This window comes from Panicum virgatum, chromosome 9K (genome assembly GCF_016808335.1).
Source record: "Panicum virgatum strain AP13 chromosome 9K, P.virgatum_v5, whole genome shotgun sequence".
Lineage (NCBI taxonomy): Eukaryota > Viridiplantae > Streptophyta > Magnoliopsida > Poales > Poaceae > Panicum > Panicum virgatum.
The window spans coordinates 3,020,237-3,039,348 of NC_053144.1; the positions used below are offsets into that span (position 1 = coordinate 3,020,237).

The 19,112-nt window shown below is 46.9% G+C and overlaps 5 protein-coding genes across 8 annotated transcripts; 3 read left to right on the forward strand and 2 right to left on the reverse strand.

Annotated features, from left to right (window-relative positions):
- The first annotated feature begins 219 nt into the window (after positions 1-219).
- On the forward strand, positions 220-3,168 carry LOC120649353. Its single transcript, XM_039926131.1, has 6 exons — positions 220-500; positions 758-852; positions 1,268-1,347; positions 1,783-1,832; positions 1,951-2,063; positions 2,633-3,168. The coding sequence occupies exons 1-6, from the start codon at positions 326-328 to the stop codon at positions 2,996-2,998; spliced, it is 879 nt and encodes a 292-aa protein (XP_039782065.1). The 5' UTR covers positions 220-325; the 3' UTR covers positions 2,999-3,168.
- Positions 3,169-3,614: 446 nt separating this feature from the next.
- On the forward strand, positions 3,615-8,519 carry LOC120649355 (NKAP family protein UM04995-like). Its single transcript, XM_039926132.1, has 12 exons — positions 3,615-4,430; positions 4,552-4,606; positions 4,685-4,787; positions 4,908-5,034; positions 5,111-5,167; positions 5,239-5,298; positions 5,619-5,740; positions 6,186-6,795; positions 7,047-7,164; positions 7,258-7,304; positions 7,661-7,801; positions 7,922-8,519. Exons 1-12 carry the CDS (start codon positions 3,780-3,782, stop codon positions 8,186-8,188), a joined length of 2,358 nt encoding a protein of 785 aa, XP_039782066.1. The 5' UTR covers positions 3,615-3,779; the 3' UTR covers positions 8,189-8,519.
- Positions 8,520-9,156: 637 nt separating this feature from the next.
- On the forward strand, positions 9,157-12,511 carry LOC120649356 (probable protein phosphatase 2C 80). Its single transcript, XM_039926133.1, has 5 exons — positions 9,157-9,389; positions 9,596-10,276; positions 10,775-11,099; positions 11,585-11,734; positions 11,886-12,511. Exons 2-5 carry the CDS (start codon positions 9,642-9,644, stop codon positions 12,171-12,173), a joined length of 1,398 nt encoding a protein of 465 aa, XP_039782067.1. The 5' UTR covers positions 9,157-9,389; positions 9,596-9,641; the 3' UTR covers positions 12,174-12,511.
- Positions 12,512-12,707: 196 nt separating this feature from the next.
- Positions 12,708-15,772, reverse strand: LOC120649357 (DNA-binding protein EMBP-1-like). 4 transcript variants are annotated; one of them, XM_039926137.1, is made up of 9 exons: positions 15,276-15,772; positions 15,048-15,158; positions 14,868-14,965; positions 14,696-14,750; positions 14,555-14,603; positions 14,221-14,456; positions 14,000-14,080; positions 13,221-13,346; positions 12,708-13,149 (listed from the first exon to the last, which is right to left on the reverse strand). In XM_039926137.1, the coding sequence occupies exons 1-9, from the start codon at positions 15,441-15,443 to the stop codon at positions 13,021-13,023; spliced, it is 1,053 nt and encodes a 350-aa protein (XP_039782071.1). In that variant the 5' UTR covers positions 15,444-15,772; the 3' UTR covers positions 12,708-13,020. The 4 variants fall into 4 exon arrangements, with proteins under 4 accessions (XP_039782071.1, XP_039782070.1, XP_039782068.1 ...); XM_039926136.1 differs by having other exon boundaries at positions 14,000-14,077; positions 14,696-14,753; XM_039926134.1 differs by having other exon boundaries at positions 14,696-14,753.
- Positions 15,773-17,249: 1,477 nt separating this feature from the next.
- On the reverse strand, positions 17,250-18,427 carry LOC120648959. The gene is made up of 2 exons (XM_039925581.1): positions 18,004-18,427; positions 17,250-17,931 (listed from the first exon to the last, which is right to left on the reverse strand). Exons 1-2 carry the CDS (start codon positions 18,270-18,272, stop codon positions 17,250-17,252), a joined length of 951 nt encoding a protein of 316 aa, XP_039781515.1. The 5' UTR covers positions 18,273-18,427.
- Between the last annotated feature and the right edge of the window lie 685 nt (positions 18,428-19,112).

Below are 19,112 nucleotides of genomic sequence, written 5' to 3' on the forward strand. Positions count from 1 at the left end.
AGTTGTGATATAATTATGCGAGACATTGATGGTACGTGTTTTGATTATGATTCTGATTGATTTGTCCAGATGCGATTGATTTGTTCGGATTTTGATTAGGATTCTGATTGATGGATCAATGAAACATTGTTTGGTTTAGAAAAATAATATCCATATTACCCCTGTGAGTAGTGTGCCCCTTAATCGCCTCCTCCCCGAATCGCCCGTGCCCGCGCACTCGGGCTCGCTCACCCTCGCGGCCTCGCCTCGCCTCGCCCCCTCCCCATCCCCCTCGCCGAAACCCGCCGCCGCCGGCGGCCGCCCCCGCCGCCTCTCCCCATCCCCCATGGCGGCGTCCGCCTCCTCTCCCGCCGCATCCTCCTCCTCCACCGGTGGTGGTGGTAGCGACCCACCCCTAGCAGCAGCGGCGGCACCGGCGCCGACGGCTGGCGCTTCTGCTTGCCGTTGCCCCATATGCCTCGAATCCTTCAAAGACGAGGCCTACCTCGACTCCTGCTTCCGTAAGTCGTCCCCATCCTCTCACAAAATTCTCACGGATTTCCCCATGATTTCCGGTATTAAGCTTGCTTCCGTTTGGTACACGCCTATTACCTGAGCGTGAGCTCTAGGATTTTAGTATGGAATGGAATTTTGTTCTGATTGTTGGTCTCGCTCCAAGCTTCTAAGTGACGTGTAGAAATTGTAGTTCAGATTCAGAACAATGATTTGCCACTACACCGTTTAAGTTACTTTCTGAAACTCCTAGCTGCTTATGCAGATTCTTTTTGCTACAAATGCATATGTCAGTGGATAAGGATAGTAGCGAGCAAGCATGATGAACCTTTGTCTTCAGTTAGGTGCCCACTTTGCAAGGTGAGCTCAATTCTGCTTATTAATGACTCCACACGCAGGAACAACATATTTGAGTAATTTATCTTGAAGTGCATGCTTAGAAAAACATTGAGGGTCTCTAAGTAAGCGGCAAAAAGGTTTTGTATTAAAGAGCTTGTTGAGAGGCACGGCTGAGTCAGTACCCTCCTAAAAAATTTATTATGGTTTAATTGGATTGGAGGGACTGACTATGAGGCTATGAGCATTCTGGGTTGTGAACCATTATGAACATATTTGGGATGTGTTAGCTTCACCCTTGCTATTTGTTGCATAAGTCTTGATACCCTTAATCCTTGGTTGTAGTTGGCTGAGTGAATGTATAAATCTTATCGTCCATTGTTTGCCTGAGACTTAGCCCTGAAGTCTTGACCAGATGTAACCTTGTACTGTTTTGCAGACTGAAAATTTATCTATCATACATGCTTTTGACGGTGAATCATTTGAGCGGTGGTACATAAATCAGGAACCTAGGAAGAGGTATCCCTCCTCTCTTGTTTCATCCCTCTATTTGCGCAGAAGTGTGAGTATTCAGTAAATGAACAAGACAAAGGCTGCCCTTCCTAATTTAATCTGAACTAGCTCTAATTCAATGTTCTTCTTAAGAAAAAGTAAGAATTGACTTGGACCTTCAACTTAAAAGGAAATCTATACTCTTGTACTCATCAAATAAATAGAAGATATTAGCTAGACAATAGCAGAAGTTCCAACCTAATTTCGGTATGCCAGCCAAGTGCAGTGAGAACTGGGTGTTTCTAGTGATTATTCTCCACTCTTGAGCCCGTACTCACAAACAAACATTTATTTGGAATTCTGCAATGAGGCTTTCTACATGTTGTTTGTTTGATTGTAAGCTAAACCTGTTATTTCATATGTGAAAAAAGTGTACTAATCCCCCCTTTTCTCATGGTACAGGCGTCTTTCAGATGCACATGAGTTGGTATCGCAGTTCTATAACATGGAAGGTATTATGTAAATATGTTTTTGCTTTCTGTTCACACTTTGGTTTTCTACATCGGGATTTATGTCACTTGTTATGTATTTCACTTGTTATGTAAGACTGAGGTGTGCTGAATTAAGCAGATATCACAAGCAACATTTCCGGAGTGCAGCGATACTGGGAGCAAAAAGGATATCTCCGGAAGAAAAATTGGCTTGAAACCTGGATAAGGCGGGAAATTCAGGCCCTTACTCAGGTATGATGCTCTGACTGTGCATGTTAGCAATATAATTATCCATAGCTTGCAGAGAATCATGTGCGTGTTTAGCTATTGGGAGCAGCCCTCCTAGATTTTTGAAAGGAGATAAAATTTGAGCATCCAATTGGTTCTTTGTTAATGTAAGTATGTTTGAATTTTCCTTGGTTTACTTGTGTTCCTTCTTGTATTTACAAGGTTGTGAGTGGATCAGCAATTGTATTTACTTGGTCAACAATTGGATACTAATTTAGTCTCGTAAGAAATAGTCATCAATTTTGTGTTGCCCATTAGTGACTCATGTATCATGGTCGAAGGAGACACTGTGATGCCAGTGCTTTATTTGTTGGCAAAATCTTTGTTGGTTTGCCCAGCGAAGAAGCAGTTGGAATTGATGCATGTATGTTTCAGTAATTATGTAATGTTGATATTATTCTCCAATGCTATAGGATAGTTTCTTTCTTTTCTTTTAATAAAGGAGAATTAACATGATTCTGCTTAATGCAATGCATATGGAATTACAGCCATGATGATTGACTACTGATTTATAGTGATGTTGATTTTTGCAGGATGAAAATGTTGAGGCCATAGTCTACCACATTTACGGTGTCATCGGATCCTTCATGAAGAGGCTTGAAAAGGAACACACGTCAAGGAGGATTTCACCTGAGAAGAGGAGGGAAGAGTTCAGGGCATTGCTCTCTGATGCTGCTAGGCCGTTCCTCCTCGGCCGGACGGAGCGATTCGTCACCGAGGTAGAGCTCTTCCTGGTCTCGAATCTCAACATGGAAGCTTACAACAAGTTGCGCGTTCAGAGATTTAGAGAGTCCAGCTCCCATTTAACGAGAGAGCAAGACGCACTGCCTCACGACCGGTCTCTTGAGGAGCACTACTTGTACTTTGTATGTAATGATACAGATTGTGATGAGATGTAGCAATCTACAAATTTCGTCACAAAGTGCCCTTGCTCCCTTGCACATCGCCGCTTAGACAGCTGCAATTTTGATCTAGCCCCAAATTACCAGTTTACTACAACTTCATGCTGATGAAATACAAAGCATGGGTTTTTTTTTTTGGGCAGAAATACAAAGCATGGGTTAAGTAAGCTGAACATGAGAGCATGATGACGATTGGGACTTGTGAATTCAAAAATCTGAAGGCAGACATTCAGATTGGAAACTGTTGAAAACTTCAAAAACATTACAGGCTACAGATATTACACTCTCGGAATAACAGTACATGGTACGTCAATTTTTTCTCCATTATGGGCTATGCCCGAATTTCATTACTCAGATAAGCAACGTAATTACAAAGTTCAGAGTTTAAACCGCAGTGTTCAACAGGATTTTACCCATAACGACACTCCACCTTTCCTTTCAGCATTCTCTCGCTAAAAGCCCAACCGGCCCGCAATTCCAGAAGCCCACCAGAGCCCATTTGGGTTTCAGTTCTCTCGCCGCCGCCGGAAGCGCACAGGGCCGCAGCCCGCAGGCGGGGGATATCAGAAAAGGGGAAAAAACGGGCGCGAAACTCGAACCTGCCTCCCGCGCCTTCCCTCGCCCCCCTCTCCCTCTCCCTCCCCTTCTCCCTCTCCTCTCCCCATCTGAGATCCACCGTTCCATTCCAGCCTCCCCTCCTCGGCTCCTCTCCGCTCCTCAGTCCCCACCATCAGCTCACCGATCCCGCCGGGGAGAGGAGAGGCCGAGACGCGCCGCCATGGACACGGAGCCTTTCGACGAGGTAGAGCTCCTTGCCCTCCCCGCGTCCCCCGCCGTCTCCCCGCCTCGCCGCCTCAAGCGGCTCAAGAAATTCTCCTCCCAAATCACCACCACTGTCGCTACCACTACCAGCCCTCCTGCCGGCTCCCCCCCTCCGCCATCTCCGCCGCCGCCGCCGCCGAAGGAACAGGCGTCACCGGGCGGGGAAACCCTAGCTCCGAGCCCGTCTCCTCCCGCGAACCCCTCCCCGCGGCCGCCGACGCCGGCGCCGCCAGATGCGGATGCGCCGACCCCGCTACCCGATTCCTCTCCTGCCCCCGTCTCCTCGCCGCTGCCGCCGACCGACACCCCCGACGACGAGGAGGATGACGGGCTCGACCCGCTGTTCTCGGAGGCCGTCGGCGCCGGGGAGTGGGACCCGCTCGGCGCGCCGGCGGAAGGGGACGACGGCAGCGACGAGGAGATGCCGCGGGGCGCGCTCATCGAGGAGCTGCGGAGGGAGAATTCCGCCAAGAAGCGGCTCGACATGGACGAAGCCGATGGGGGAGTGGCTGCTGCGGTGGCGGAGGCAAAGGGGAAGAGGAGCAAGCGGAAGAGGAAGGCGGAGGCGCCCAAGGAGTCAGCCCGGAAGAAGAAACGGTCGGAAAAGGTAACCATTCTCTCCTATGATCTAGATCGTGAAATTATTCTGAGGAGTTCTGGATCGTGGCATTATTTAGTTGAATTTCTTGTCAATTTTGATGATGAATGGTGTTGGTTCGTGCTCACAGGAGAGGAGGGCGCAGCTTGATTCGATCCACGCTGAGTCGCAGAGGTTGCTGCGAGGTATACATGTCAACTGCACGTCTCATTAGAATTTAGATGTTGAGTTCTGATCCGCGTTCTCACGTTTGTTCACTGCAGAAACGAGGAGTGCTTCGTTTAGGCCAATTGTGCAGCCAGTTTGCAAGCCCATCTCATCTGTCCTGGAGAAGATCCGCCTTCGTAAGCTGGAGGTTCTAAAGAAGTAAGGAATTTAGTTGTTACTTTGAACTTTTCAGAAATTTCAACTAAATCATAAGGATTTGATTCCAGTCCCCCTTTCCCACACTTGCCTCGATAATTGATGATGTTTATTGGATTTCAGGTCAAATACTACTGTTGAAGACGATGATGACTATGCTGCTGCTTCCGAGCCAGCGAGTGATTCTGTTGTGCATTTGGATGTGCCCCAGGTTAAACAAGTTACAACAGATGATAAGGATTTGAGGATTGTGAGTCTTCGTTAAGACAGTTTGATTTCATTATTATGTAGCGTCCATGAAACTTGAAGCGGTACTATAATTGCAGGATGATGTTGACAAGGAGTTTGGAAATCTCGATCAGTGTAATGTTGCAGAGGATGAGGTGAGTATTGCTTTCGCTTAATTTATGCGTAGTGGTGCCCATGTGTTGCTAAACAGCGGTACGGCTTGCAGAATGATTTGAATTGCAAGGAGAAAGATCACCATAATCACGATACCAAAGCTCCAGATGAGGTATGAGTTTCCCCCTATCTGATTCTGCAACATAGCATAGTAGAAGGATGCTTTAGCTACAAGCAAGTCTTCTATTTTATTTTGCTACATCAAGAAATTATAATCACATGTCTTAAAAGGCTGGTACTCAGTAAAGTTGTGCCGCTGTAAATTGTGAGCAAGGATCTGAGATGTTGCAAATTTCATGGTTGACAAGTCTCATTGATTACGAACAATGATTTCTATACACGCTATAAATACACAATTACAAATACATTCAGCTCATAATAGTTATCTGCAGTGAACTGCTTGTTTTACTTTAGATTGTTTGATTCTACCAGGAAACTTCTGATAGATTGGAAGACAATCACGAGAATACCCAATCAAGTGGTAACCATTACAATTCAGAGGATCAAACTCGCCTGCCCTCTTCTTCCAGCCCTGCTGAGAGTGCAGATGAATCGTAAGTGCAACACCATCATTCCTGCATAATTTTGCCTTCCGCAATGCATTCTCAATTTTTCACAAGCTGCGGCTGCAGAGAACCCATTGTTTTTCTTTTGTGGCCTTGGGATAATTTTTTCATGGCTGGCAGAGTTCTCACCTGAGTGATTTCATTGATAGCAAACAGGGTCATTGGCATCCCTGTTAGGGGCATTGAATTTGAGTGGATAAATAACAGCATTATGTTAATTTTACCAATTATATTTTGCTAAAGAAAACCAGTTTTGAACCCTTGTTGGCTCCATTCATAAAACATGGAGTGACTTGTTTTGGAATTTGCCGAAAAGTTACACAATTATGCAGAGAATAGATACATAACATTATTAATATTGTTAGCTCCATTTCTGCCTTATGTACTGTCATTCAGATACAAAATTGATGCTATCATACATTTTATACCTCAGTTCATCAGAAGACGAAGAAGATAATGATAAAGAGAATATAGAACCGAGCACTCAAAATAATGATGTAAATACTCGTGAACACCTCCAACGAGCTATTGGAGGGGATTCATGTCCAGACAATGCCATCCTGAAGGATTTTCTAGATGATGAAGCTGAGGAAGAGGATGATAGTAATAATGACATGATGAGATTTAAGGACGATGAAGAAGATGATGGGAGTGATGAGAATGAAGTTTTTAATGATCTGATAGCAGCTGGCTATGAAGAAAAAGAAATACATCATGAGAAGCGTAATGAACTCCACCAAAAGTGGCTTCAGCAACAGGATGCTGCTGAAACAAATAATGTTATGCAAAGGCTGAAGTTTGGCCATCAGGAGCAGAAAGAATCAGTGCATGAAGATGAAGATGAAGATATAGAAGACTGTGAAGTTGAATCGGATAAGGAAATGTCATACGATTTGACTCCAGCAAATGTTGTGCGGCAGAATTCTGAAAAGGCAAAACAAATGATTGCAAAGATGTTCACAGATGATAATGATACTTATGAACACTCGGATGATGAGGAGATAGAGGAACATTTGGTCCGTCAACGTATTTCAAAGCGAGAAGTAAGTACTGAGCATTGATATTATGAATGATTCATCCATCTATACATTATTGTACCACTCTTGATGGATTTCTAGATACTGATATACTCATGCTCAATGCCTGATATATGCTTGATATGATGTAAGAAACGAAATAATTTACCAACATAGCTAGTTCTTTTCTTGCAATGAAAATAGTATTGAACTATTTGTTCACTTTATGTACTCAGTAATTTGAGAATGACTAAATGACATATATTTTCCACACATAGGTTGATAGTAACACGTTGATATCTCCGCTGGAAGATGACAGCTCAAGGGAAGTATTTGGTCTAATAAAGAAGCTCAATATTGCTCCTCAGCCTAAGAAGAAAGGAAAGCAATCAACATGTAAGGGTGTCCTGAGCATTTTTGTCCCCTAATTGATATTTTAAATGAGCCTCCTAATTGATTTACTAACAATTGTTCCAAACATTTTTCCAGCAAATCATCAAATGCTTATGGCTGGAAGGAACAGCAGCACTTTAAAGGTTAGTGATTATTGATACCTGTCAGTGGTTGTACTTGTCACAGATGAATGCTTAGTAGTTTGTGTTCCTAATGTGCAATTCTCTTTCCTGTGGCAAATTACTGAGCATTAACTCCTGTAACTGCTACCACCGCAAGGACAAGTCTGGACTTGAATAATCTTGATTTCCTTTTGTATTTGCAACTTTAGGTTCTGTTGAATATTACTGTATGGGTGTATGACTGCTCATAATGTTTCCAACACTGACATGTCAACTAGGTCGCGATCTTCTTGCATTGCACCTATTATCTGAGATATTGCATAGTTTTGTTTCGGCATATTTGACCATCAAATGACATCGCTATGTATTCCTTGCAGTCATCTTTCCTTGGTCGAACTGCCAGTGGTTCATTGGTGTCTTCCCATAGATCAGTTCATAGATCTTATGTATTCTGCCGTGATGACAGCAATAGTAGTACCAGGAGCTGCATTTCTACTTCAGAGATTATTTCAGATATGGTAAGTTTCTTGAGAAACTTGAGTCCGCTATGTTCATGGGTTTGAATCTGCTTTGAAACATGGCGTTCATTTCTTATTTTTTAGAGCATTCTCATGTGAATTCCTCTTTCCATCCTATAGGATCAGACAAATTCAAGCCAACCTAAGAAGGCGAAGTTTAGCAGTTCACAGCCAAAGCCAGTGGGGCCACCGGCAAATTCAAAGAGTGATATGAATTCAGGTGTTTCATTATTTGAGATCCTGCGTAGGACTTCTTCAGTTACTTCTGATAGACTAGAGCTCAGCAGTCGGGAAAGCTGTAGCACGATCACAGAAAGTCAAGCTGTGCATCAGTTTTCAGCATTTAAATTGTCAAGGAGGTTTCCTAGGGTGGGAGCAAGAAACTGACAGCCTCCTTCCCAGTTAATACTTGCGGCCACCATCAATCAGAAATGAATGTACTTTCATGTTTGTTTCGTCATAGCAGCTTGATTCCCGTGGCAGTTTGAGTTCTTAATCTTGTTTCATCAGTATGCTCTTGAGAATGTACATTGGATGGAGTATCATGTTTCCTTATTTTCAGTCCATTGGTTCTTCAAAGTAAACATATGATATTAGTCTGTTACCAGATGGATGGACTTGCGAGTTGGGGCTCAACTGTTGTAACTTATGATCGTTGAAGCAAAGATTATGTATATGGAGACTCGCCAAAGTTATCAAAAACACTTGCAAAGTTTAACTGTGTGTATTGCTTGAAAAAAAATTAACTGTGCGCAATACCGATTGGAAAGCGTATGGCACATGCCTTGCTCATGTTGCTTGTATTGAACAATGTACTACTCCATTATTTTAAATTATAGGTGGTTTTGACTTTTCTAAATGTATATTTTTTTACTGTGCATATGGATATACGCTATGCTAGATGCAAAACTAAAAGTATCGTACTAAAAATTCCAAGACAATCTGTAATTTTGAAAGGGAGGTGATAATTCAATGAGCAAGCCTCTGTTCTGTTGGGAAACGTTGCATGGTTTGGTCAACAATAGTATTAGTATATGCTTCTACGCATGCAAATGATTTTTATAGGATTCACTGCAATCCTGACTTTGATAGCTTTCACTTCCATAAATAAAATGTCTGTGCAGTGAAAGTGAAGGCTGACTATATTGTCAGCTCGTCGGTTGATTTGTTGAATCATTTCCCGTTGCGTATCTTTTTTTTTTTTGAAAGGATCCCATTGCGTTTCTGTATTCCATTCGTCTCAGCAAGAGAAGAAAGCAAGAGTGCAAGACGACTCACCTGATGATGGGTGTCTTTCTCTGGGCCTCGCTCCGGCTTTAAGGCCCACTACTGTGCGCTCACACAAGAAGCAAGAAGAAACTTTGCAGGGCCCAAATCAAAACCGCCAGCGCTCCGTGCGTGTACTCGCCGCCGTCCTATCCTCTTCCACCTCCTCGCTCTCCCCCAACAAGCAACCCTAATCCGTAGCCGCGGACCCGCCGCAAGCTTCTTCCCGCGAATAGATTGGGGATTCAATCGAGGCTGCGCGGGAATCGGTCGTGCTCGAGATCTCAACCCCCACACCTGAAATCTCGCTATTTTTGTTGCGGTAAGCAGATTCAGCCCTGTCCCTGCACGAATTCGTTTCAATTTTGGAGCCGAATCGGCGGCGCAGGCTCCGACCTTTGCGTTATATATATAAAAAAAATTCCTTCCATTTCTTATCTCATGGAGTTCTTGATTTGATATTGGAATGGACTGAGTTACAATTTCGTCTCATGGAATTTCCCCCATGGTTTTCTCCGGTGGTGGCAGGTGTAGGTGATGAGATCTTGCGGAGCGCGCCTCGCTCGGTCCTAAGATGCTGGCTGGCTACGGCGGTGGTGGCCGCGGCGTCCATCTCTCCTCCCACAAGGACCTCCTCCTAGGCCGCGGCGGCCGGAGCTTCCTCTTCGGCAACACGTGGTTCCTTCTCTCCACCTACCCGGCGCGCCTCCTGCACACCACGGACCGCCGCGCGCCCGCCGCCTTCTTCGCCGCGATCAACCGGGCCCCCTGCGTCCGCTCGCACTGCGCGGGGCAGGGCCTGCTGCAGAGTGGTGGCATTGTCATGGCTGCTTGTGGCTATGCTCTTCGGCGAGCTGAGCTGGGTGCCACCAAGCGCCAAACTGACAAGGATCCATCTCCAGGGACACGCACCTCGCGTATTGCAGCCATGGGATCCGTGGGGAGCGCACCTCGGCCAGATGTCACTTTCAGGTATAGAGGGGTGGAGTCTTGTAAGAAGTTTGGTGCAAGCTTGAAGTGCCGTGAGCCCTGGGGGAATAGGTCATTCTGGACAAATGCAGTTGGGCCAAGATGGAAATTGAGCTTTGCAGTTGAGCCATGGGCTAGGGACTTCAGCTCGTCATGTGTGGCACCATATTCTGCCGGAGCCACAGAGCATCAATTGTCACTCGATGAGAAGATGGATAACTCAACCGTCGCATCTGATGGGTATGTATCAAATTACTATGCCTACAATCGCTGATTATATTGAGCAGCAATTTACTCAATAAGGGTATACACTGTACTTGAATACCATCATGATTCATGTATTTTTGCTGCTGCATAGTAAGTCCATTAATGATAAGGGTTTATAGGGTTCCTTGAATTTTTATTTGGTGTGGTTGTCTTAAAATCCATGTATCAGAGTGAACTTATAGAAAATTGGAATCAGATACTGGCAACTGAAATATGGTCCATCGCAGCAGAGTTTCATATAAAATTAAAATAGAACAAAATTACAAAGTGTTTGGACTGGAATTTACTTAACAATCTGCTTTGACATGTCGATATAGGATTTTCCCGAGTTATATTAGAATGGATTGCATCCGTTCTTCAAAGATTTTATTTGCATTTCCCACATATAAGTTTATTGTTTGTTAGATCTAGTACTATCCACTGATATTAGCTTGTATCTGCTGGCGGTTGACTGTTTCATTCCCTCTACAGAAAGGCACCTACTTCTGAAAATTTGAAGCTGGTCTCAGGCTCTTGTTACTTGCCTCACCCTGCCAAAGAGGCAACTGGTGGTGAGGATGCTCATTTTATTAGCACTGATGAGCATGTGATTGGCGTAGCAGATGGTGTTGGTGGTTGGGCAGATCTTGGTGTTGATGCTGGACTATATGCTAAGGAGCTCATGAGAAATTCTGTGAGTGCTATCAAGGATGAGCCAGAAGGGACCATTGATCCATCAAGAGTTTTGGAAAAGGCTTATACGAGCACCAAAGCAAGAGGATCATCTACTGCTTGTATCATCACTCTTAAAAATCAGGTTAAGCTGCTCTCCCTTGTTTGATGATGTTTAGGGCATGTTTGGCAGAGTTCCTAGAGCAGCTCCCAGACTGGTTCCAGGATAGCTCTGCCAAATTGTAGTTTGCAGGTTCTGTGGGAGTTGTTCCTTGAAATGAACCAGCTTCTCCTGACTCTCTTCTTCCAGAGTTTGTCTTAGAGAACCAGGCAGGCCCTTAGTGTTCTCCCGCTCCGTTACTTGTTTGGTGTATTCTGGTGAACACACAAAAAACTGCTTTGAGGTTGTTCACTAGAATATCTGCAGTCAAATTTATTGAACAAATTAAGCATGTGAATCAACTGCGCCACTGACAACAGATATATACTTCGTCTGTTTAGTTGTGTCGGTTCCAAAATCCTGCATTCCTACTTCCGAAAGAAGTCCATGTGTCGGGTCCTTTTACTGTCAGAAGCGACATGATAGTTTGTCGATGACTTGTATTGACATTATAACATTTAAACTTTCAGGGTATCCATGCTGTGAATCTTGGGGACAGTGGCTTTGTAGTAGTCAGAGATGGTCGCACTGTTCTCAGATCACCGTCACAGCAACATGATTTCAATTTTACCTATCAGCTCGAGAGTGGGGGTGGCAGTGATCTTCCAAGTTCTGCTCAGGCGAGTAATTCAGCCCCTTTTTCCATATTTTGTAGAGAACAATGATAACACAGCTCACCTGGGAAGCATACACTTCTGTAACTGTCGATTTTGTTAAAGTTCTACGTCTTCAAAAAAACTCAATTATGCCCTACATTTTATGTTTCTTTAGGTATTTCACTTTCCGGTTGCTCCTGGTGATGTTATTGTTGCTGGCACGGACGGGCTTTTTGACAATTTATACAACAATGAGATTAGTGGTGTTATTGTTGAAGCTCTCAGGGTTGGACTTGAACCCCAAGTCGCAGCACAGAAAATTGCTGCCCTTGCTCGGCAAAGAGCGACAGACAAGAATAGGCAATCACCATTCGCAGCAGCTGCTCAAGAAGCTGGGTACCGGTACTATGGTGGGAAACTTGACGATATCACAGTCGTGGTCTCATATGTGAAGAGCGCCTGAGACGCATGATGTGAGCCTTTCCTTTGGATGTAATGTACATAAATCTTGTCCCGAACTTATGGCGTGTGTATGCACCGGGGCGTAGAAGCTTATTAGGTGTGAAATCCCCCGATCCCCAGAAGCACTTATGCTGGATTTAGCATGGTTGCGCCTTTGCCCTGAAAGATGTTAGAAAACCGTTATGCCATTTTACTCTTTATTGCTGCGTGGAGAAGATAATTCTCTGAAACCTGGGTGAGTTGCTTTTCCTCTTGGAGGGAGGATAACAAACCTGCTGGAAACAAATTTTGTTGTAAACAGCGTGATAGATAGTGTTACTGTTTGTGTGCATTTTGAAATGCTTCTCATGCTCTTAGTTTGACTTGAATAGGAAATCAATGACTATGAAACAAATTAAGGTGCAAGTAGTACTCCTTCCTCGTGTTGGCTTAATTGACTTCGCTGTTGTTTTGGCGCAAATTCAGAATTCAACTTGTGCATTCGGCAACTCTATGATATAGCATAGGGCTTCTCCTTAATATGCAGTCAGCATCATTGGATCTATGTTATCGCTTCATTACAGTTTCTTTGAATCGTTTTACAGTATTCGTCGTAGTAGGCAGCCACAGCTGATTCGCTGATGCAAGGCAGTTTACTCACATTTTGACCTGATACATGACAGCTATATACAAGCCATAGACCCTGTCCGTATCAGAACGCTTGCCAGTAGCTCTGGAAAGGGGTAAATATGGCTGTAGCTGTAATAACGGAAGAAAAAACTGATGATAATGCTGCAGTTAATATTAAGCACCTCATCTCATCTTTTAGCCTTATCTAGAGCCAACACCTACATGGTTGCTACTCAAAACTATCCCTTGCTATCATTGTTGTTTTTATCACGATGTTGATCACTCTTCCCATGATGCACCTTTGCTGTGTCTATATGCATGCTCAAAGTTGTTACAACACTAGGCGCCTCGGCCTGTTCCATTTCACCCTGCACAAATAAAAAATGAGAATCTGAAGTATTTACAATGATAACCTACCTAAAGAGGGCTAGTTGCTCACCATTAGTTGTGAATTCTCTGCTTCCATGTCTTCACAGGCCTTCTTAAGCTGGTCGAGTTCTGATCTTAGTGTGCCATTAATGGCAGTAAGGTCAGTTACCTTCTGGGCTAGCTCCTCACATTCTTGCTGGACAGTATAACAAAGATGTGAAATCAAGTGCACATTTTTACTAAAGAAGTTGTACAAAGCTGAGTTCAATTATTAAAAAAATGTTTTGTTTGTTTGTCCAAGAAAATCTCATTGGTGTGACAGCCTACACATATTAGATGTTTGCTGAAGTTCAGATTTTATTCGCTCCGACAAAAAAAATAATTGTCGAGGGTCAGGGCGGGTCAAGAGCACACTTAACTTCCCAAATTAGTACATCAGGTAGATTACAATATTATTCAAGAGAACTGCAAAGTATCTGCAAATTCAAATTGTATGATTTTATCCACCTCGCCCAAGACTCTTCATACATATTCATGTATTCGCATAACCACATGGTGATATGGTGGATAAGAGATTAGTTGAGGTCCTTCCTAGGCCAGCCACACCATTTTCAGGTTATGTTACGACATTGTAACAGTGTGCTAATTAGACATAACTAAAGCATTTTTCCATAAGGATTAGTAGACCTTTGTACATGCTTAACAATGTTGAGAATCAGTATTTTCCGTATTGCTGGTAGCACCATTTATGATCAAAGCATCACCAGAAAATAAAGTGTAAGAGACCATTAGAATACAATCGTCTCCATTCTCATTCCAACATTCTAATTGAGGACACTATGACAGTACCTGCTTGCGTAGTCTTGATCTCCTTGCTGACTCTCTGTTAGATTGCTTTCTTCTCTCCCTCTTCAGTTCTCGTTCATCCTGCTAAAAGAAAGCACATGAGGAAGATGGAAAGATGCCATGCTCTATGTTTATTAGAGATGCAAAATACTTGTTGTTCATGCAAATTGCCGTAGTATGTTTCCCATACTTACTATATGTGACTTCAAAAAAAAAAAACTTACCATATGTGACAAAGGGACATCATGGGAAGGTGCTGCTGCATTTATCTGAATCGGTCCAGAGGTCTCTGCTTTAACCGGAGAATTACTCCAAAGATCTATTCCAATGTTCAAGTTCGGTCTTGCATTGGAAATTGCTGCCATTTCAGTTGTCGAAACTGAGAGCTTCCCTGGCCTCTTTGCTGCACTTCGGGCCTCAGCTGCAACATCTTGCATTATTGCAGCCTGAGATGGCTCTCCTGAAAGGTACCAACCGTCAGGCACATACCCACCAAAAACAGGAAGCAACTGCATTGAATCTTTGCAGAAGTAGGCGTTACGAATCATGTGAGCCAACCTTGCCCATTTGCACCGGTGGACTTTCTCCTCTTTGCAGAAGGTAATAGCTAGACAAAAATTGTGAAATCACAATCAACCAACATGGTCCCAATACCGCTACACTACAGCTATGACATTTAGGTAATGACCAACACGGCACCTTGTGCCCGGCACTAGCATCTCTTTTCTCTGATGCCTCCTCGCTGCCGCCGTTACTGCTGCACGCGCCACAAGAATGGTTTCACGATCAACTCAACAAACCAAATGCAACATCTCAGATCATCAACCAAAAAATACATTACGCAACGACGGAGCACAAACTGAAATGGTACCTTCCAGAAGCACTACCGACAGAGGGAGCACCAGAGCTCTTCCTCTTGCTCTTCCCTTCCGCCACCGCAAGGGCCTCGCCAGCTGTGTAGGGAACACTCTGCACAGAACCAAACCCAGGAAGCAATCTCACATTCTAGTAGTAGCACTAGAACCGACTGGCATTTGAAGAGAGGGTTCACCGTGGCCATGGCCGCGTGCGCGTAGTATGCGGGGTGGAACGACACGTGGAATGGCATGGGTGTCCCGTACGGCGCGCCCGCCGCCGCCGCCGCCGCCGCCAACATGTGCTGCTGCATCCCGCGCAGCATGGATAAAACCCTAATCAATCCCGAACCGCGCCATCCCAACACACGCGCCACGCGAACGAACAAGCAAACAAGAAAAGGAGGCATCGCCGCCGTCCGTACCTGCGCGGCGTGCCAGGCGTAAGGCTGCCCGCCAGCGGCGTAGTAGGCCTGCATCGACGCGACCCACTCCGCGTGCGCCTGCGGCGGCGCCGCCCCGGCGGGCGGGTCGCGGGGCGGTGCGCTCGGGCGCTCGTCGTCGCCCGACGTCGTGGAGGCGGATGACGCCATGGCCGGCCACGCGCCGCGCGCGCCGCGTCCTGACTTGTCCTGTACTACTAGTTTATTAGTGCTGTGAGCTGAGGTGAGTGCCTGCGACAGAGGGATCGATCTGCAGCTGCACCGTGGGTGGACAGGCAGGTTGGGAGGTGAGCAGAGTCGGCGGCGGGCACGACGAGTACACGCAGCAGGAGTCAGGACTCAGGAGAGGACCAGCACGAAGGCTAGGCGGCCCGCGGCCGAGGTGCGCTGCAGCAGCAGAGAGGAGGAGCGGCGCGCGGGTCAGGCAGGCGGGGGGAGGTCTGGTCGCTTCGGGCAGGCCGGGGGGAGGTGGCGGCGCGGCGTTTGGTTGCCGGGGGCAGGCCAGAGGGACGACACGTAGATCGGGGCGCGGCGAGGGGTCCAGGTGTCCGTGTAGGTGGCGCGTCCGGCGAGCGGGTAGAACACGGGTGCCCGCGGGGGATTGGTCGGGCGGCGGGGCCCGGTCGTCAGTGGGAGTTCCGGGTTCACGGTGCCCCGGCGCTGAGGCTGCCCGCCCTGGGCTCTCTAAACGAAACCTACCTGATTTGCAGTGTGATTTTACAGAAAAAAAGTCCGCAGCGGGGTTCTTTATCCCGCAAGGTAAAATTCAGTTTCATCATCCGCTCTGTACTTCCAGCGCACGTCCAGTGACTCTATATCTCCTCCTCGCGTCCGTCGTCCCCAACCGTCCGAGCCCCCCCTCCTAACCCCCTCGCCCACGCGCGGCCCTTCCTGCCCCCCCCCACCCCCACCCCCACCCCCTCGTCCACCTTCGACGGCCTGGCCCCGCGACTTCCGCAAGCGCAAGGCGCTGCCGCCACGGGCTCGAGGTCGAGGAAGAGGAGCGCCGCGGGCTCGAGGTCGAGGAAGAGGAGGCCACGGGCTCCAGATGTGAAGTGAATCGCCGCCGCCGCCCTGTCCTTGCACCGGTGCCGGTCGTGGGTTGAGGAAGTGCGCCGCCGCCGGGAAATCGCGGCCTGCCTCGGCGGATCCACCGGCGTCCGCGCCGGATCCGGTCCAGGGAAGACCGGATCCGCGCGGGGGTGGGCCGCCTCCCGGAGCCCCAACTCGGAGCCCTCCCGTCGTAGCCCGCACGCGCGGGCGTCCGGCGCCGCAAGGCCATCCTGGGGAAGGGGAGCGTGTCGCGCCGTGGGCGGAAGCGGCGGCAGTGGAGTTCACCAGTTCGGGTGGCCACATCCGAGGAGAGCTCACCGGGCGCTCGAGCTGGCGTCCTAGAAAACTCAGGTATCTCCCTTTGTAGCCCTGCGTTGGCCAATATGCACTATCAGCATTTGAGTATAAAGCAATGCAATTTGTTACTTGTACATATTGTTTAGCATTTGCTTTTAAGATACTATCTGCAGTGAGTAGAAAGCAATGCAATTTCAATCACCAGTTGCTGTTTGAAACTAACTGAAGATGGATGCAATTTAGTTCAGTATGATGTAGTACTTCCATTGCAATATCAAATTATTGAGGACGCTGAACTAAACTTGTTTACTGTCAACCCAAATGTTTAGTCTTATGTTATAGTTGTTCAGAATAGTGTAAGCAATTTAGTTGCAGGTCCAACACAAAGGAAACTTAACCAGAATATGCAAGATTGAGTTTAAATGATCACTGATATATGTCTTTCGACTGTGATTTCAGGATGGACCCTAACCAATCCAATGATGGGTCACAGTGAGGTTTTCCTGGTGGCAATATTCCTCCCTACCCGGGTGCCTGCAACCCGTACATGTACGTGTACCAAGCTCCTCCATCCTGGTTCCCCCAAGGTAGACAGCTGGTTCCACCCTATGTCGCAATGGGACAGCCAGGTGGCAGTGGGCAACAAGTGTATCCTCCGGCTGAAAACGCAGAGCCATCGGCTAGGTAATATCCCATGTTATAGTTCGTCCCATTGACTACAAATTCCATAGGGGCAGAACGACCCCTCAGGTAAGAGGAGAATATAGGGGATCTATGAAGAACGTTAATGTCATTGTTACTCCCAGGCATCCCAAAGTATGCATGCCAAATCCATAGATCATGCGATGCAACCGCCTCTAAGATCATAGTCGGATGTTTCCCTCGGCCCGTGAACTGACCCTTCCACGCTGTGGGGCAGTTCCTCCACTCCCAGTGCATGCAGTCAATGCTCCCTAGCATCCCCGGGAACCCACGATTCTGTCCTTCTTCAAGAAGCCTTGCTACATCGATAGAGTTGGGTGCCCGGAGATAGTGCTTGCCAAAAACTTGAATAACAGCCCGACAGAAATGCTGCAAAGCTTCTCGCGCAGTGGACTCACCAATACGCACGTGCTCGTCAACGGCATCTGCCGGCACACCGTAAGCGAGAATGCGCATAGACGCGACACACTTCTGAAGAGCCGATAGTCCAACCTTGCCAGTGGCATCACACCTTTTTCTGAAGTAGTTATCATAATTTTTGACTGCCTCTTTGATGTGTTTGAATAAATGCCTACACATCCGAAACCTGCAAGACCACTTCTCATATGAGCTACTGCATACATAGAGCCATCGGTGTCCGAAATATGCTCAAGTTTACCTTCGACGAAACTGCTTATCATTGTAAACAGGATCTGCAACGAAGTAGTCAGCTTTAATCCTCCTGTGACCAGAAGGAAGGTCTCTCTGCCGAATGACCTTTGGTGGCGCATCGGATCGACGGCGCCTGCGAGAGCTCTCTGCTTGCAGCAGATGGTTGTATGTCATGGCCTCCGCTTCATCTTCATCAAACAAGAAATCCATATCATCGTCTTCCTCCTCCTTCTCCTCCAGCCAATACCTTCGCAACGAGCTGGTGTAGTCGTCCATGACGATAAAGTTAAGTTGTCTGCTGCTTGGCCAGTTAATTGGAGGTGTGCAAGTTCTCGGAACCAATCTAACTATCTAAGCAATTTAAACTACAACAACCAAATGAGCAAGGAGCATGCTGCGACCGATACCCCACCCGCTTGGCTCCTCTTCTGTAATTCACGAGCAAAGAAAATCGGAGACATTAATTCCTAGCTTCTTTCCATTGGATACCAACACAAAATCATCAAAATGATTAAACAACAAAAACCAACCAGATCCCGGCCGCATGCTGCACAAAAGCTGCCGCTTGCCCCACACGGGCAGCACCAGGCGCTGGGACACGACGCGGGTGGCCGCACGCCGACAAGGCCGTGCGCCTCCGCCGGGATGGCTGCCAGCGCCACGCCGCCGCAGCTAGGTCCTCGTGCCCACTCGCCTGCTCACGGGTGCGCGCTCCGAGCTGCACTCGAGTTCGGCGGACCGCGGCGTCAGCAAGGGCCAGTGCGCCGCTGGTGGGATGCGCCCTTGCCGAGCGGAGCAGGCCGGCGCTAGCAACTGTGAAGGGCGAGCGCAGCGGCTGCGAAGGGCGAGCGTAGAGGAGGGAGGAAGGAGGGTGGAGAGAGGAAAAAAGTAAAATGCTGACGTATGGGTCCCACCACATGGTAGTTGGTATAGAGAGTGATATAGAGAATGGATGGGTGCGGAGAAACTGAATATAGAGAAGAGAATCTCGATGACCAGACAAAAATATTCCTTTTGGAGAGTGATGAGTCGGATGCCGCTCTGCTGACCTGGTGGATGGGCTGACATGGTGGTATCTTGCGTGGGCCAGTTTATCTTGGACCAAAGATCTACCAG

Coding starts and splice junctions, on each gene's coding strand:
- LOC120649353 (XM_039926131.1), top strand. CDS start 326: ATGGCGGCGTCCGCCTCCTCTCCCGCCGCATCCTCCTCCTCCACCGGT. Junction 853..1,267: donor TTAGGTGCCCACTTTGCAAG/GTGAGCTCAATT, acceptor ACTGTTTTGCAG/ACTGAAAATTTATCTATCAT. Junction 2,064..2,632: donor AAATTCAGGCCCTTACTCAG/GTATGATGCTCT, acceptor TGATTTTTGCAG/GATGAAAATGTTGAGGCCAT.
- LOC120649355 (XM_039926132.1), top strand. CDS start 3,780: ATGGACACGGAGCCTTTCGACGAGGTAGAGCTCCTTGCCCTCCCCGCG. Junction 5,299..5,618: donor ATACCAAAGCTCCAGATGAG/GTATGAGTTTCC, acceptor TGATTCTACCAG/GAAACTTCTGATAGATTGGA. Junction 7,802..7,921: donor CAGAGATTATTTCAGATATG/GTAAGTTTCTTG, acceptor TCCATCCTATAG/GATCAGACAAATTCAAGCCA.
- LOC120649356 (XM_039926133.1), top strand. CDS start 9,642: ATGCTGGCTGGCTACGGCGGTGGTGGCCGCGGCGTCCATCTCTCCTCC. Junction 10,277..10,774: donor TCAACCGTCGCATCTGATGG/GTATGTATCAAA, acceptor TTCCCTCTACAG/AAAGGCACCTACTTCTGAAA. Junction 11,735..11,885: donor ATCTTCCAAGTTCTGCTCAG/GCGAGTAATTCA, acceptor ATGTTTCTTTAG/GTATTTCACTTTCCGGTTGC.
- LOC120649357 (XM_039926134.1), bottom strand. CDS start 15,443: ATGGCGTCATCCGCCTCCACGACGTCGGGCGACGACGAGCGCCCGAGC. Junction 14,457..14,554: donor CACCGGTGCAAATGGGCAAG/GTTGGCTCACAT, acceptor GGTACCTTTCAG/GAGAGCCATCTCAGGCTGCA. Junction 13,150..13,220: donor CAGAGAATTCACAACTAATG/GTGAGCAACTAG, acceptor TTATTTGTGCAG/GGTGAAATGGAACAGGCCGA.
- LOC120648959 (XM_039925581.1), bottom strand. CDS start 18,272: ATGGACGACTACACCAGCTCGTTGCGAAGGTATTGGCTGGAGGAGAAG. Junction 17,932..18,003: donor GATAAGCAGTTTCGTCGAAG/GTAAACTTGAGC, acceptor GTGGTCTTGCAG/GTTTCGGATGTGTAGGCATT.